This window comes from Saccopteryx bilineata, chromosome 2, assembly GCF_036850765.1.
Source record: "Saccopteryx bilineata isolate mSacBil1 chromosome 2, mSacBil1_pri_phased_curated, whole genome shotgun sequence".
Classification (NCBI taxonomy): Eukaryota; Metazoa; Chordata; class Mammalia; order Chiroptera; family Emballonuridae; genus Saccopteryx; species Saccopteryx bilineata.
Genome location: NC_089491.1, coordinates 192,361,866 through 192,379,484, shown reverse-complemented (window position 1 = coordinate 192,379,484; position 17,619 = coordinate 192,361,866). Strand labels below are relative to the sequence as shown.

Here is a 17,619-nt window from a genome sequence, read left to right as displayed (position 1 = left end):
TGTTTATAGCAGCATTGTTCACAATAGCGAAGATCTGGAAACAGCCCAAGTGTCTGTCAGAGGACGAGTGGATTAAAAAGCTTTGGTACATATATACTATGGAATACTACTCAGCCATAAGAAATGATGACATCGGATCATTTACAATAACATGGATGGACCTTGATAACATTATACAGAGTGAAATAAGTAAATCAGAAAAAACTAAGAACTATATGAACCCATACATAGATGGGACATAAAAATGAAACTCAGAGACATGACAAGAATGTGACGGTAACAGGGAGTGGGGTGGAGGGGTAGGGAGGGGGCGAGAAAGGAGAGGGAGGGGGTAGGGGGAGGGAAGGGGCACAAAGAAAACCAGATAGAAGGTGACGGAGGACGATTTGACTTTGAGTGAGGGGTATGCAGCATAATCAAAGGTCAAAATAATCTGGAGATGTTTTCTTGGAACATATGTACCCTGATTTATCAATGTCATTGCATTAAAATTAATAAAAATAAGATTAAAAAAAATAAAGTCAATAAATAAAAACTGAAAAATAAACCACAGAAATGGTGATGGATGAACACTTGATTTGTGGGGGTGAACACACAATACAGTGTGCAGATGACGTGTTGTAGAATTGGGTACCTGAAACCTGTATGATTATGTTAACCAGTGTCACTCCAATAAATTCAATTAAATGAACAAATAAAAACCCACAAGAAATACTTCCATCCTGTGACATTCTCGGTTTCCTTTTACACTTTATAGTTATTTGTGTTTTTGCTTAAGTGTGAGAATTTTATCGACACTGAACTGCCTCAGGTCATAGTGCAGATGGTTAGATACACTTCAATGAACAGAAACAGACAGCTTTTGATTATTTTCTGTAAAACTGAATTAAAACTTTTTAATACAGGTTGATATCTTATTTAGATCTTTAGTAATATAAACATAACTTCATATTTAATTCAAAGAACAGATTATTCAGCGAACCCTGACAACATGGTCTGCTGGGAAGAAAGAAACTTCCTTTCACTAATTCAAGCCTCATTTCCATCTAAGAATCTGTTGGCATAGTCAGTAAAAGGAGGGAGCAGGGGGTCAGACATTCATCTTAGTAAACTAGAAGCTGAATCAGATACTGGGCCTGCTCCATTAGGAAGTTACAGCATTCCCTAAAGCCTGATTTACTAGAAGGCTGTTGGGCAGATAAAATGTATTATGCTCACTTTGTTAAAGATGGAGGCCGTCGCCCAGGTGATATTAATGTGTGTTGAGAATCCTTGTAGCCTGGGGCTTGGTTTTGGGATTAAGCCTTTCCCACCCTTTTTGATGTGGGGTGGTACAATCCAATCATGCCTCAGAGAAGTGACTTTGTATTAGAGACTTCCCTATTTCGTATATTGAATTAGAGGTTTGGATTTCTACACTATAAAATGGGGACAAAACGGGAGCTTGTGCTCTTGGTTCCTGAGATTATCATTAGAAGAGAGAGCAGAGGAGAGCAGAGAAAGGCCACGTGGAGGAGGCCAGGAGAAGCAGCCAAGATGGTGGAGTGCTGAGTGAGATGCCAGTTTGTGTAGAGTTTGTATTTGGGATAAGGAAGGAGATGGGGAACAGAGGTGAATAAGTCTGGTGAGCTAGAAATCTTTGATTCTAGGAAACTCGGATAAGTCAGTGGCTTTGTGAGCACTAAATGTGACTGGGTTTGGGAGCCCAGTGTGTATTTTTACTTGCCCGCCGGGTGCAAGCTAGAATTAAAGACTATGACCCACCAGTTTTTGGCTCCATTGTTTCTTTACCGACTGTCCGAATCCAATGCGAACCTGCAAGGGCTGGGCTGCTTTGATGGTGGCTCTGGCTGTGGCTTCTGGCTTTACAAAGGCATTTACTAGGAAACCACAGCATTTATAGACCCGTTCACATACTCCAGGGGGTGGGTACCACCACAACCTCCCAGGGGGACTAGACCAAGAGGGAAATGTCTCTGCTGCGACATGTGCAGTAGAAGTAAGGATGGCACAGGGGTTAGCACTTCCACTTTGAGGCCCACCTGGTAAGCCAAAGTGGCAACATGGAAGGCTGGAGCCTTGCCTGGGAAAATCTGGAAAAAGAATCAGACTGGATGGGAAGTGCGGAACCCTGGTAGGCCCAGAAAACAGACCTGTTAAGTAGAAGGCCTGACTGAGGCACAGGAAGAAACAGCGAGTGGGTTGGGTGGTTTGAATGATAGCTTGCTTGAGCATGAGAACCAAAGAAATACATGGAGGATCGTCTGAACCTGGGGCAGGTGCGCTAGGGCTTGCCTGACCTTCACATCCCTGGGGCGTGGTTTCCCTTCAGCCCAGTGAAATTTCACCACGGTGTTTAAACTTCACGTGTGTGTCTTTGAAATTCCATTTCTCCATAATGCAGAAGGACCCAGTTTCTCCAGCAACAAAACCTTCTGCTAAATCTTAGAATTTTAAAATATGAAAATGTTTGTTTTGTTCCATTATGAAAAAAAAGGCCTTTGAATCCCCATCTCTCCCCTTGCCTTCATAAACAAAGAAAATCTACAAATTATAGAAACAAAAACTTAAACATCTATAATCAGATTTTATTTCACAACTTGGTTTTCATCTGCCCATAGATTAATCATCTCCAGAATATCTAAAAAATGCTAAAATAATCAAGCTAGTAAAGACAAATGTAAACACAGCCTGACATTTTTCTAATCAAGTGTGAGCAAACGCCTTGCGTCCTGCTGAAGTAACCCTAAATTTGGGACAAACAAGTATAGGAAGGTGAGCACATACTGTGACCACTGCCTTCTTTATCTGAGTACTCTGCTCCCTGCTCTTGTGAATAGAAAAATGGGAGGGGGGCAACATGCACACCTGAAACCTGACCTCAAGTAACCATGCAGGATGGTCTGAAATTAAAACTTTCTAACTAAAAGCAGTTTATTGTGGGTAGTCATGTCCTAGACCAGGGGTAGTCAACCTTTTTATACCTACCACCCACTTTTGTATCTCTGTTAGTAGTAAAATTTTCTAACCGCCCACCAGTTCCACAGTAATGATGATTTATAAAGTAGGGCAGTAACTTTACTTTATAAAGTTTATAAAGCAGAGTTACAGCAAGTTAAAGCATATAATAATAATTACTTACCAAGTACTTTATGTCGGATTTTCGCTAAGTTTGGCAAAATCTTTATAAAACAACTTATTATATATAGTTAAATCTATCTTTCTATTTATACTTTGGTTGCTCCGCTACTGCCCACCATGAAAGCTGGAACGCCCACTAGTGGGCGGTAGGGACCAGGTTGACTATCACTGTCCTTGGCCATTGCATGTATGTACCACATCCTCTTGACCCAGTCCTCTATCAAAGGACACTTTGGATGTTTTCATGTCTTGGCCACTGTAAACAATGCTGTGATGAACATGGGGCTGCATGTATCTTTATGTACCAATGTTTTCAGGTTTTGAGGATTAGATACCTAGTAGAGGGATTGCTGGGTCATATGACAGTTCTGTTCTTAATTTTTTGAGGAACCACCATACTTCCTTCCATAGTGCTTGTACAAATTTGCATTCCCATCAGCAGTGATTGAGGGTTCCTTTTTCTCCACAGCCTCTCCAACACTTGTTATCACCTGTCTTGTGGATAACAGCCAATCTAACAGGTGTGAGGTGGTATCTCATTGTAGTTTTGATTTGCATTTCTCTAACAGTTAGTGAAGATGGGCATCTTTTCATGTATCTGTTGCCCATTTGTACATCTTCTTGAAAGAAGTGTTGCATGATCAGGCGGTGGCACAGTGGATAGAGCCTTGGACTGGGATGCGGAGAGAAGTGTTTGTTTAGGTCCTGTCCTCATTTTTTAATTGGATTGTTTGCTTGTTTGTTGCTGAGCTTTGTGAATTCTTTACATATATTTTGGATATTTACCCCTTACTGGAGCTGTTGTTTGTAAATCTCATCTCTCATTTTGTTAGCTGTCTTTTTTTGTTGTTGTCGGTTTCTTTTGCTGTGCAGAAGCTTTTTAGTCTGATGTAGTCCCATTCATTTATTTTTGCCTTTACTTCCCTTGCCTTTGGGTTGAAATTCATAAAATGTTCTCTAACCAAGATCCATAAATTTAGTACCTGTGTTTTCTTCTATGTAATTTATTGTTTCAAATCATATATAAGGTCTTTGATCCATTTTGAATCAAGTTTTGTGCATGGGACAAACTGTAGTCAAGTTTCATTCTTTCGCATGTGGCTTTTCAATTTTTCCAGCACCATTTATTGAAGAGGCTTTCTTTTTTACAAATGTGTTTTTGGCCCTTTTGTCAAAGATTATTTGTCCACATAGACATGGTTTTATTTCTGGGCTCTTGATTCTGTTCCATTGGTCTGTATCTCTGTTTTGCTGCCAGCCCCATGCTGTTTTTTTTTTTTTGTATTTTTCTGAAGCTGGAAACGGGGAGAGACAGTCAGACAGACTCCCGCATGCGCCCGACCGGGATCCACCCGGCGCGCCCACCAGGGGGTGATGCTCTGCCCCTCCGGCGCGTCGCTCTGCCGCGACCAGAGCCACTCTAGCACCTGGGGCAGAGGCCAAGGAGCCATCCCCAGCGCCCGGGCCATCTCTGCTCCAATGGAGCCTTGGCTGCGGGAGGGGAAGAGAGAGACAGAGAGGAAGGAGGGGGGTGGGGGTAGAGAAGCAAATTGGCGCTTCTCCTATGTGCCCTGGCCGGGAATCGAACCCGGGTCCCCCGCACGCCAGGCCAACGCTCTACCGCTGAGCAAACCGGCCAGGGCCCCATGCTGTTTTGATTATTGTAGCTCTGTAGTATAATTTGAGGTCAAGTAGTGTGATACCTCTGGCTTCATTCTTTTTTCTTAGGATTGCTTTGGCTATTCAGGGTTTCTTAAACTTGGTGATTTTTATTTAGTTCTATTTCATTTAAAAATGACATTGTGATTTTAATGGGGACTGCATCAAATCTGTATATTACTATGGGTAATATGGCCATTTTAACTATGTTGATTCTTCCAATACATGAACATGGAGTATTTTACCATTTAATTATGTCTTTTTCCATTTCTTTCATTGAATATTTGGTAGAATTCATTAGTGAAGCCATCAGGCCCCAGACTTTTCTTTGTTGGGAGTTTTTTGATAACTGTTTTGATCTCATTTGGTGTAATCGGTCTGTTTAGGTTTTCTGATTCTTCCAGATTGATTTTTGGAAGATTGTATGTTTCAAGGAATTTGTCCATTTCATCTAGGTTGTCTAGTTTTTTGGCATACAGTTCTTCATAATATTTCTTACAATATTTTGTATTTCTGTTGTGTCAGTTGTTATTTCTCCCCTCTCATTTCTAATTTTATTTGAGTCCTCTCTCTCTTTTTCTTGGTGATTCTAGTTAAAGGTTCATCAATCTTGTTTACCTTTTCAAAGAACCAGCTCCTAGTTTCATTGATCCTCTGTATTGTTTCTTTAGCCTCTATGTCATTCATTTCTGCTCTGATCTTTATTATTTCCTTCCTTCTACTACATTTGGGCTTTACTTGCTGTTCTTTTTCTAGTTCTTTTAGATGCAGGGTTAGGTTGTTTATTTGAGCTTTTTCTAGCTTCTTAAAGTGTGCCTGTAGTGCTATGAACTTCCCTCTCAGTACTGCTTTTGCTGTGTCTCATAAATTTTGAGTTGTTGTATGCTCACTGTCATTCGTTTCTAGGAATTTTTTTATTTCTTCTTTGATCTCATTGTTAATCCATTCATTATTTAACAACCTGCTATTTAGTATCCATGTGTTTGAGAATTTTTGAGCTTTTCTGTTGTGGTTCATTTCTAGTTTCATGCTTTTTCCATTTCTTTCAATAATGCTTTGTAGTTTGCAGTATATAGGTCCTTTGTTTATTCCTAGGTATTTTTGCTGTTGTTGCAATTGTAAAAGGAATTGTATTTTTAAAGTTCATTTCCTGAAGTTTCATTGTTGGCATATAGGAAAACTGTAGAGCTTTGTATATTGATTTTGTATCCTGTGACTGTACTGTATTGGTTTACTGTTTCTAATAGTTTTTTGGTGGAGTCTTTGGATTTTCTATATATAGAATCATGTCATCCATAAAAAGTGATTATCTTTACTTCCTCTTTTCTGATACAGATGCCTTTTCTTTCTCTTGCCTGACTGCTCTGCCTAAAACTTCCAGAACTATGTTGAATAAGAGTGGAGAGAGTGGTCAGCCTTGTCTTGCTCCTGTTTTATAGGAAAAGTCTTCAGTTTTTCACCATTTAGTGTGATATTTGCTGATGGTTTGTCATATATGGCCTTTATTATGTTGTGGTACTTTCCTTCTACACCCATTTTACTGAGTGTTTTAAGCATAAATGGATGTTGTATCTTACTAAATGCCTTTTCTTCTTCTATTGATAGGCTCATATCATTGTTGTCCTTTGTGTTTTGTTGAGGTGGTGTATTATGGTGATTGATTTGTGTAGGCTGAACCACCCTTGTGCCTGTGAAATGACTCCCCAGTGATGTATTTTTTGTGTGTGTATTTTTCCAAAGCTGGAAACGGGGGGAGACAGTCACAGATTCCCGCATGCGCCTGACCGGGATCCACCCAGCATGCCCACCAGGGGCGACGCTCTGCCCACCAGGGGGCGATGCTCTGCCCCTCCGGGGCGTCGCTCTGCTGAGACCAGAGCCATTCTAGTGCCTGGGGCAGAGGCCAAGGAGCCATCCCCAGCGCCCGGGCCATCTTTGCTCCAATGGAGCCTTGGCTGCGGGAGGGGAAGAGAGAGACAGAGAGGAAGGGGGGGTGGAGAAGCAAATGGGCACCTCTCCTATGTGCCCTGGCCGGGAATCGAACCTGGGTCCCCCACACGCCAGGCCGACGCTCCACCGCTGAGCCAGTCAGTCAGGGCCGTATTATTTTTTTTAATTTGGTCCCTGACTTTTATTTTGGGGGAGGTTTTAGTAGGTGTTTCTACTTCCTTCCTGATTATGGGTCTATTTAGGTTTTCCACTTCTTCAGGACTCAGTCTAGAAATATTGTATAGTTCTAGAAACTTATCTATTTCTTCTAGATTGTTAAATTTGGTGGCATATAATCTTTCATAGTATTCTACTACAATCCTTTGTACATCTATGATGTCTATGATAATTTCTCCTCTTTCATTTCTGATTTTATTTCCATGAGTCACTTCTCTTTTTTCCTCAGTGAGTCTAGCCAGGGGTTTGCCAATTTTATTGATCTTTTCATAGAACCAGCTTTTTGTTATTTTTTTCTACAGTGGTTTTTTTTTCTCTATTTCATTCAGTTCTGCTCTAATTTTTTACCCCTACTTTTTTTGTTTTGCTAACATTGGGTTGCCTTTGTTCTTCTTTTTCTAGTTCTTTAAGATGTAATGTTAGGTTGTTTACCTGGAAATCTCTCTTATTTCTTGATATAAGCCTGTAATGATATACACGTCCCTCTTATTACTGCTTTTGCTGCATCCCAGAAATTTTGTTATGTTGTGTTGTCGTTCTTGTTTGTTGGTATATATCTTTTTTTTTTTTAAGTGAGAGGCAGGGAGGCAGAGACAGACTCCCGCATGTGCCCTGACTGGGATCCACCCAGCAACCCCCATCTTGAGCTGATGCTCTGCCCAGCTAGGGTGGCTGCTCCATTGCTTAGCAACTGAGCTATTTTAGTGCCTGAGGCAAGGCCATGAAGCCATCCTCAGTGCCCTGGGTCACCTTGCTCCAATCACTGGAGCCATGGTTGTAGGAGGAGGAGAGGAAGAGAGAGGGAAAGAGGGAGTGAGGGAGGGAGGGAGAGAGAGAAAGAGAGAGAAAAAGAGGGAGGGAAGAGAGAGGGGAGGAGGGCTGGAGAAGTGGATGGTCACTTCTCTTGTGTGCCCTGACCAGGAATCAAACCTGGGACTTCTACACGCCAGGCTGATGATCTACTGCTTAGCCAACTGGCCAGGGTCTATATATATCTTTTGATCTCTTTTATTTCTTCTTTGATCTAGTCATTTTTTTAGAAGTAAGTTGTGTAATTTCCACATTTTTTGTGGGTTTCTTTACTTCCTTTTTGCAGTTGAATTCTAATTACAGAGACTTATGGTCAAAGAATATATTTGGTATAATTAAAATCTTTTTGAATTTGTTAGGGTTAGTTTTGTGACCCAACAACATATTGTCTATCTTTGAGAATGTTCCACACACATTGCAAAAAATGTATAATCTGATGTTCTGGGATGAAATGTTCTGTAAATTTCTTTTATGTCCATAGTGTGTCGTTTAAGGCTGATATTTCTTCACTGATTTTCTGTTTGAAGGATCTATCAAAGGCAATCAATGGTGTGTAGATCTCTAAGTATGTCTATTTGATTTAGTGTTTTAGTTTTTTTTTCTTTAGGTTTTTTTTTTTTTTAGAGAGACAGAGAGTCAGAGAGAGGGATAAATAGGGACAGATAGACAGGAATGGAAAGAGATGAGAAGCATCAATCATCAGTTTTTCGTTGCAACACCTTAGTTGTTCATTGATTGCTCTCTCATATGTGCCTTGACCATGGGCCTTCAGCAGACTGAGTCACCTCTTGCTCAAACCAGCAACCTTGGGTCCAAGCTGGTGAGTTTTGTTCAAATCAGATGAGCCCGTGCTCAAGCTGGTGACCTTGGGGTCTCAAACCTGGGTCTTCTGCATCCCAGTTCAATGCTCTACCCACTGCGCCACCATCTGGTCAGGCGTGTTTTAGGTTTTTTGGAAAAATACCTAGAAGTGGAATTGCTGGATCCTTCCTTTTTCCTTGTTATATAGCCTTTGTTTTAAAGTCTCTTTGTCTAAGTATTGCTACCCCAGCATTTGTTTGTTTCTTTGTTTCTATTTCCATGAAATACCTTTTCCATCCCTTTACTTTCAGTCTGAGTGTGTCTTTTGATCTGAAGTGAGTCTCTTGAAAACAGCATACATAGGATTTTGTTTTGTTATACATTCAGCTACCACGTCTTCTGATTGGAGCATTTGATCAACTTGCAATTTCAGTAATTGTTGATAAATACGTATTTACTGCCATTTTATAATTCATATTTTTATCTTTTCTTTTTAAAGAAGACCCTGTAGCATTTCTTGTAATACTGATTTAGTGGTGATGAACTCTTAGTTGCTTTCATGTATGGAAAGCTATATTTGTCCTTTGATTCTAAATGATAGCTTTGCTGGGTCAGGTCATCTTCATCATAGGTCCTTGCTTTTCATCACTTTGAATATTTCTTGCCAATCTCTTCTGGCCTGAAATGTTTCTGTTGAGAAATCAGTTGATAGTCTTTTGGGAGCTTTCTTGTAGGTTATTAACTGCTTGTCTCTTGCTGCTTTTAAGATTGCCTTTAACCTTTGGCATTTTAATTATATCTTGATATGGGCTTCTTTGAGTTCATCTTTTTGGGGGCTCTCTGTGCTTCCTGGACTTGTATGTCTAGTTCCCTCACAAGTTTAGGAAAGTTTTCTGTCATTATTTTTTCAAATAGGTTTTCCTTTTTTCAAATTTATTTTCTTTAGATTTTATTTATGTATTTTTAAAGAGAGGAGGGAAAGAGAGAGAGAGAGAGAGAAGCAGAAGCATCTGGCGATGTCAGCATTCCAGGTCAATGCTTTATCCACTGTGCCACCACAGGTCAGACTCAAATAGGTTTTCAATTCCTTGCTATCCCTTTTCTCCTTCTGGCATTCCCATGATATGAATGTTGGTATGTTTGAAGTTGTCCTGGAAGCTCCTTATACTATCTTCATTTTTTTGGACTCTTTTTTTCTTTTTTTAATTTTATTTATTCATTTTAGAAAGGCGAGAGAAAGGGAGAGAGAGAGAGACAGAGAGGGAAAGAGAGAGGAGAGAGAGACAGAGAGAGAAGGTGGGGAGGAGCTGGAAGCATCAACTCCCATATGTGCCTTGACCAGGCAAGCCCAGGGTTTCGAACCGGCGACCTCAGCATTTCCAGGTCGACGCTTTATCCACTGCGCCACCACAGGTCAGGCTGGACTCTTTTTTTCTGCTGTTCTGATTGGGCATTTTCTGTTTCCTTAGCTTTCAAATCTCTGGTTTGATCCTGTGTTTCATCTACTCTACTGTTGAATCCCTATAATGTATTCTTTATTTCAGTGAGTGTATCCTTCATTTCTAACTGGTTCTTTTGTTTTCTATATTAGTTTTTATGTTTCCTATCTCTTTGTTGAAGTTCTAAGTTCATCTACTCTTTCCCTAAATTCATTGAGTATCCTTATAAACAGTGTTTTGAATTCTGCAACTGGTAGATTGGTTGCCTCCATTTCATTTAGTTGTCTCTCTGTGCTTTTGTTCTGTTCTTTCATTTCTTTCTCACTGCATTTTGGCTGCTTCCCTGTGTTTGTTTCTATGTGTTAGGTATAGCTGCTATGTCTCCCAGGCTTGGTAGAGTGGCTTTATGTAGTAGGTGTCCTGTAGGGTCCAGTGCACAACCTTCTCAATCATCAGAGCTGGGCACTCATGTGTGCCTCTGTGTGGGCTGTGTGCATTCTCCTGTTACAGTTAAGCCCCGATTGTTGTTGGCATGTCAGTGGGAGGGACTTATTTCCTATTAATTGGGAGCATAGGCTGCACCCAGCATGGAAGATCAGCTGTGCAGTGGCCCATCCCACAAGCAGGATTTACTTCAATGGGTCTCTGCTGCTCACTGAGTCTGCCCCCTGAGCCAGTTGCTTGTGGAGGTGGTTGGATGGTGCTTTGATGTGGTCTGAAGATGTCTACCAGGTGTGTTGGCTCAGGGGCCTCCTGGGAGGTACAGGCTGATGTCAGCTGCTACCTGTGTCCTGCCTGGAGCCAGCTGGCATGAGCCATAAAGCGATCTGCAGATGGCTGCTACTTGTGAGAGGTGCCCAGGCGAGGCCAAATTGTAAACCAAAAGCTGGCCTAGGGCCACTTTACAGGAGGTACAGGTCTTGCTGAGGCCAGATGCTACTTGTTGGAAAGATGTTAGGAAAATCTGAAGCCTGAGTCAAGACAGGCTATTCATATGGAAAGGGCACTAGAAACAGCTTGGGTGGGCCTGCAAGTTGGGTGGAGTAAGAGTCTCAGGGGATCACCAGGGCAGGATGAACAGTGTTGGCCAGGTTTATAAGTTTCAGATATGGCACCTGCCTATGGGCTTTGTAGGGGTAAGGCTCAGAAAAGGAACAATGGCCTAACCAGTGATGGCATAGTGTTTCAAGCCTCTACCTGGGACACTGAGGTCCTAGATTTGAAACCCTTAGGTCATGGGTTTGAATGCAGCCTCATCTGGCTTGAGCACAGGCTCACCAGCTTGAATGTGGGGTCTCTAGCATGATCCCATGGTCACTGGCTTGAAACCCAAGGTCGCTGGCTTAAGCAAGGTGCACTGGCTTGGCTGGAGCCCCCCAGTCAAAGCACATATGAGAACCAATCAATGAACAACTAAAGTGCTGCAACTATGGGTAAATGCCTCTCATCTCTCTCCTTTCCTGTCTCTGTCTCTCTGTCCCTCTCACTAAAAAAAAAGAGAAAGAGAGAGAGAGTAAAGGAACAATGGTCTCTGTCAGCACTTTTGTCTGGAAGAAAGCTTCTTCTCCAGCTCTCATTTTGATGTCAGACAATTCAGTTCCTCTCCATATGTGCCTGATGCCTTTTGAGCTGTGAGCTGCTGCTCCAGTGCTGGAGCTCAGAGGGAGTGAGTCTGGGTAAGTCCATGCATAGCCTCTTTAAGAGGAGCTGCCTGGGACTCCAGCTGCTCTCCCTCTCATTCGGCCTCAATCCTCACTGGATTTCACAGCCAGAAAACCGGTTACAGGGACTTCTCTCTCTTGCCCTAGTACCCTGGGCTGGGGGCCTGATGTGGAACTGAGACCCCTCACTCCTCAGGGGGTCATCTGTAGCTGCAATATTGCTGCCGATTTTTATCCTTCACTAGTGGGTGTGGGACCAGCCTATTCTACATCTATGCCCCTCCTTTAGTCTTTTTTTTTTTCTTGTGGGAGAGACAGAGAGAGACAGAGAGGAAGGGAGATGAGAAGCATCGATTCTTCATTGCGGTTCCCTAGTTGTTGTTCATTGATTGATTTCTCATATGTGTCTTGACCAGGGGGGCTACAGCAGACCGAGTGACCCCTTGCTCAAGCCAGCGACCTTGGGCTCAAGCTGGTGGGCTTTGCTCAAACCAGATGAGCCTGGGCTCAAGCTGGCGACCTCAGGATCTCGAACCTGGGTCTTCCGCATCCTAGTCTGACGCTCTGTCCACTGCGCCACCACCTGGTCAGGTTCCTCCTTTCAGTCTTGATGTGGCTTTTTAAAATCCTTACTTGGAGGACTTCCATTCAGCTAGATTTCAGGTAGTTGTGAATGATGGTTGTTCTATAATTTAGTTGTAATTCTTATGTGGCTGTGGGAAGATTCAAGTACCACATTTACCAACGCTGCCATCTTGACTAGAACCAAAGTTACGAAGTCTTAAAACTTTAACACCTTCCACAAGGATCCACAGTTCTTTACTAGGTAACTTTACCTAAGTAATTTTGAATCCCCAAAAATGTTCCTGGTTTAAAATATATGCTATTTCTCAATTTTTCTTAATGAAACAAATTTAATAGTGATTATGACAATTATGATAATTTGAACTTTCATTTATACCAGTTTCCATTTACAAAGCTTTCACATAGGTTAGAAAATTTAATATTAGCAATTGGTATATAGTATTAAATTGGTGTTCACTGAAAATTTTAACAATATACCCTTATGTGACATTCCAATACCAACTTAATATTTTAAGAATTTTTAAGGTAAAAATCTATATTGTCCTTAATTCTTTTATAACTGATACTTTAAGAAGACTGTAAAACAATTAGATCACGTCTTCAAAGAAAAAGCAAGATAATCAGATTTTGAAGCAAATATGAAATTCAGATTGAATTATCAAAGATAATTAAGTTCTTGAAAAAGTCTAAGGTGTAAAAGAGTATATTTTTATGAAAGGCAGACTCAAAAATCATGTTAAACTTTTTTTTTTTTTTTTTTAGAGAGAGAGGCAGGGTGAGAGAGACAGGAACATCGAGCTGCTCCTGCCTTTGCCCTAATCGGGGAACTGAACTGGCAACTTCTGTGCTCTGGGACAATGCTCCAACCAACCAAGCTACCGACCAGGGCTTAGTTTCTTTCTTTCTTTTTTTTAATTTTCAGAGAGACAGACAGAGGAAGGGAGAGAGAGGGGAGGGGGAAGGAAAGCATTCATTTGTTATTCCACTCAGTTGTGCACTCATTGGCTACTTCCCCTGTGTGCACTGGCTGGGGATTGAACCCACAACCTTGTTCCGGGACGATGTTCCTCACTGACTGAGCTAACCAGAGAGGGTACAAAAAATCATGTTAAACTTTTAAATATTCTAGGCTTAAAGTTAGAAGAAATTATTCTTTTAAAGAAGGAAAGGTAGGAACATTGTTATTCCACATACTTCTTGGACCACAGAAATATATTTAAACTTTTCCGTGTCTGTTAACAGTATTGTATTCTCAAAGCCATCTCTACTATAGAGTGAAAAAGTGACTGTATACAGGTCACTGCCTCTTAGTTCCCATGGGCCACAGAACCCTAAATTAAAGTTAAGTCTATAAACTAACCTACTAATTGTCTAAAAATCAAGTCTGTAAAATATCTCAATATATTACTCTGTATTATGGAAAATTACAATTATTTGTCTATTAGTACAATCCATTAAAGACAATTTGCAGTTCCTTCTAGTGGGAACTCACTACTGATAGAATTTTATCCTAAAACTAGGATTTTAGTTACTCTTTTTTCATTTTATGCCAGAGCAGTAAAAAATTTCAACCTCAGTTTTCTGACAGAAGCCCCAATATCACTCAGTCGAGCTATAGAAAGTTGACATTTTGAAAATTTACAAACAGGAGTTTTCAGCCCATATGAGATACCTGTTCTTTCATTTCTCTCATTTTTTCCAATCTCTTGAGTTTTGTTGCATATTCTTGAACTTCTTTTAATCCAATATCTGTGCATAGACGAACTAAGAAACACAGACCTAAATTGTGAAAAATATATTTAGAAAAGTATTTGTACACAGTGTTGAAAGTACAAACCATTAACTTCTTCTTTTGGGACACAATTAGGAATGAGGCTCACAAACGTGTTTCTCTCTGGGAAAAATGTTACATAATAGTAACACACTTATAACATTATATAATTTTATTAAACAATGTCACCCTAAAAAAATTCAACAAAAGTTAAAGTGTCTACACTTTGTGCTCTCCTGATCTGGGCAGGCAGACTCCCCTGGAAGGGGTTTATAGGAACTCTCTTCACTGCCCTGTCCACACCGCTCACACTCAGAGCCCTTCCCTCATTCTGCTCTGCCTCCCTCGCTGCACTGCCTTCCAGGCACTTCCAGCTGCTGCACATTCTGTCTGTTCTTTGTTGTCCCAGGAGCAAGATCCGTGAGAGTAAGGACTTATAGCTGTTTTCTGCTCAGTGCTACACCAACACAGTAGCCACTCCACAAAAATTGTACATAAATGACCTATTCATGACCATTCATGTTGTACAAAGTAACAGTACTAAACTAATTTAAAATGTCACCCATTAGCATATAAATCGCCTATGTACACATTAATAACTCTTAATAAGATAACTGATATTTCTACAAATAATATACAGTTATTCCTCTTATCTACCCAATCCTTGAGAAAAAGAGGGATTTAGGAATATTTAATGTGAAATAAAAATTACTGTTTCTGGTAGATGTCCTCTGAAATTTAGTATGTCATTTGTAACACCATAGAGCAGGTCTATTTTTGATAAATGAAGAATATATTTTAAGACTAAATTACCCTGTTAGGTTCACCAGAAAACTACTCTGCTCAAAATAAGACATTACAAGGGTGCAAATGTTTTCCTAAGACCATAGTTAAGGTAGACTATTGATGACATTTGTTTTGAAACTTATCCAGGAAAAAATCATCCTGGACCTCCCTGCGACACAGGTAAACGTTCATTTAACTGTTTGAGTGAATCTTAAACTCTCCATAAAGAAAGAAATTTGGCATTACTTGGAGACAGCCCTTTATGGGCCCAGTGCTGAGGTGCTCTGTGCCTGCCGTGGTTCCGAACAGGCAGCACTCTTGCCTCAAGGGGACTCCTGGCAATGGCTGGGGACATAAAAATGGTGTGTGTGGGGGAGATACGAGTTATCCAGTGGACAGAGGCAAGGGGTGCTGCTAAAACACTCTTGTAATCCAAGGGACCCAGAATAGTCCAGTCTCAACTGGTGGTACTGAGAGGGTTTTGCTCAGCTGACTGTGGGATTGCATCATTTCCATAGAAAATATCACTGCTCTCTCTCATTTAATCTCTACAGCACCAGTTCCCTAATGTGACTGAGACTGAAAATAAAATAAAAAGTTTTAAGTAAAGAAATAGGGAACACTCAATATCTGGGTTCCCTGCAAACCTAAACGAGAATCTGCAGATAGGGCTCTAAACCTGTACCTTTTGCAAATGTGACAGGGCACTCGCCCACTCCCCAAGTTGCCTGTTTTCTGACTGGCGATGAGAAACCACTACTGTGGGTAATGAATCTGCTCTAATTAGCAGCAGAAACCCCCTGTTCCTAAACCACCAGCAAGGCTAAAGCTCTGAGACATCTGCTGCTGAGATTTTATAAAAGCCAAAGTGAGAAAAAGGTTAGTCAAGAAACCACAGTACCTCTAATCCCAGATTGGGCTGGGCCCCAGGGAGCCCTGGCTCAGAAAAGAGTGTTTTTACTGAATCACAATGAGCTGCTTTGTGTTCATTACCACTGCAGCACAAAACTTCAAACAGTCTTCCCAAGTATGTTATTTTATTTGTGGTAGGGTTGCTTTACAGCAAGTAGCTACTGTTCGTACTTACTCATCTACTGTATATCAGTGTCTCAACATGAATGAATGAAAAATTGAAAAAGGTTTCTTCCTCCCAAAGAACTGCTCTTTATTTTCTTTTTTTTTAAATTTTTTAAAAAATTTTTTATTTATTCATTATAGAGAGGGAGAGAGAGAGAGAAGGGGGGAGGAGCAGAAAGCATCAACTCCCATATGTGCCTTGACCAGGCAAGCCCAGGGTTTTGAACCAGCAACCTCAGGATTTCTAGGTTGACACTTTATCCACTGCGCCACCACAGGTCAGGCTTTATTTTCTTATAAACAGTTAAGATTATACAAAGAATTGTCTTTTGTCTCTTTCCCTGAGCTTCCAGGCTATTCAGGGCCAAATACACAGTTTTCTGGGGACATACAGCATCTGAATAGGTTTTCTTATTTATTTACTTATTTTTTAGCAAAAGACAAATATAGACAGGAAGGGAGAGAGATAAGAAGCATCGATTCATAGTTGTGGCACCTTAGTTGTTCATTGATTGCTTCTCATATGTGCCTTGACTGGGGAGGTCCAGCCAAGCCAGTGACCCCTTGCTCAAACCAGTGACCATGGGCTTCAAGCCAGAGACCTTTGAGCTCAAGCCAGTGACCATGGGGTCATATCTATAATCCCACGATCAAGCCAGCAACCCTGTGCTTGATCTCGTGATCAAGCTGAAGCTGGTAAGCCCGTGCTCAAGCTGATGAGCCTGCTCTCAAGAGGGAAACCCTGGGATTTCGAACCTGGGACCTCAGGGTACAAGGGTGATGCTCTACCCACTGCACCACCACCGGTCAGACAGTTATTTTGTGTTTTTCTTGATCCTGATATGTTGTTATTGCTATAATACTTCACACTGCTACTTTAAGTCACATCAAATCCACTATTCATCAAAATGAGAAATATAGATTTGTTTACTATTAAAGAGAATTCAGTGGTATTTATAAATCCATCAACAATTAAATTCTATAAAAATTTGTGTACTTGTATAGTCAAATTCTCTGATCTTGTCAACTCCTATTTGAATATATGCGCCACAATTATAGGTAATTGCTGTAGCAAGTATAAAAATAGGGCATAAAGTATGAGAACCTATACCTTCAAAGTTACAAAATATAGTCTCACTTACATTCAACATTTTCTGGAAATTTTCTGTGAGTATCTTTATAAGTATCTAATGCTTTTTGGTAGTTACCTACAAATAAAAGAGAAAGAAACACATTAGCAGATTATAGCAATTAATAGGATTCGGCAAAACATTAATTTTAACTCAATATACTGGCACCACTTAATTGGTTCTGGCATTCACAAATGCCACAAGCATGTGTGACAGCTGTGAACATCACTTCTAGAAGAAAATGCACAAAAAAAACAAATTCGAAAAGGGTTAAATAGAAGAAAATGAATAATGGTTAAAACTTCATTCTACTTCTTAAAATAAATGTTAGTGGTAAAAAAGGAAGATGCATTCAACTGTTTCAAGTGAACAACTGACAAATGTAAAACATGACAGACTAATAACTTCAATGTCATTCTTAGTTGAAAAAGATGGAAAATAATTTTTTTTATAGTTTTCATTTTGAAACATTAAAATGTTTATAGGAAACATTATGTTTTATAGTAAAATAACTGAGCTTCGTGTGGCAGTAAAAAATAGAAAAAGTGAATTTTGGGTCAAAGGTCTTGGCTAAAATCTCAGTAAATGAGCTA

The 17,619-nt window shown here is 40.5% G+C and overlaps 1 protein-coding gene and 1 long non-coding RNA gene across 7 annotated transcripts in view; one reads left to right on the top strand and one right to left on the bottom strand.

The window, feature by feature from the left end:
* IFT88 (intraflagellar transport 88) overlaps positions 1-17,619 on the bottom strand; it is a 154,045-nt gene that overhangs the window by 15,659 nt on the left and 120,767 nt on the right. For all 6 annotated transcript variants that reach the window (XM_066258992.1, XM_066258995.1, XM_066258993.1 and 3 more), the window contains 2 exons: positions 17,039-17,104; positions 13,935-14,041 (listed from right to left, as the gene is read on the bottom strand). In XM_066258992.1, coding sequence (XP_066115089.1) covers positions 13,935-14,041; positions 17,039-17,104 — 173 coding nt within the window. The remainder of the gene's footprint in view (positions 1-13,934; positions 14,042-17,038; positions 17,105-17,619) is intronic.
* Positions 1-17,619, top strand: part of LOC136325138 (uncharacterized) — a 67,886-nt gene that overhangs the window by 20,276 nt on the left and 29,991 nt on the right. The gene's annotated exons all lie outside the window — the stretch shown is intronic.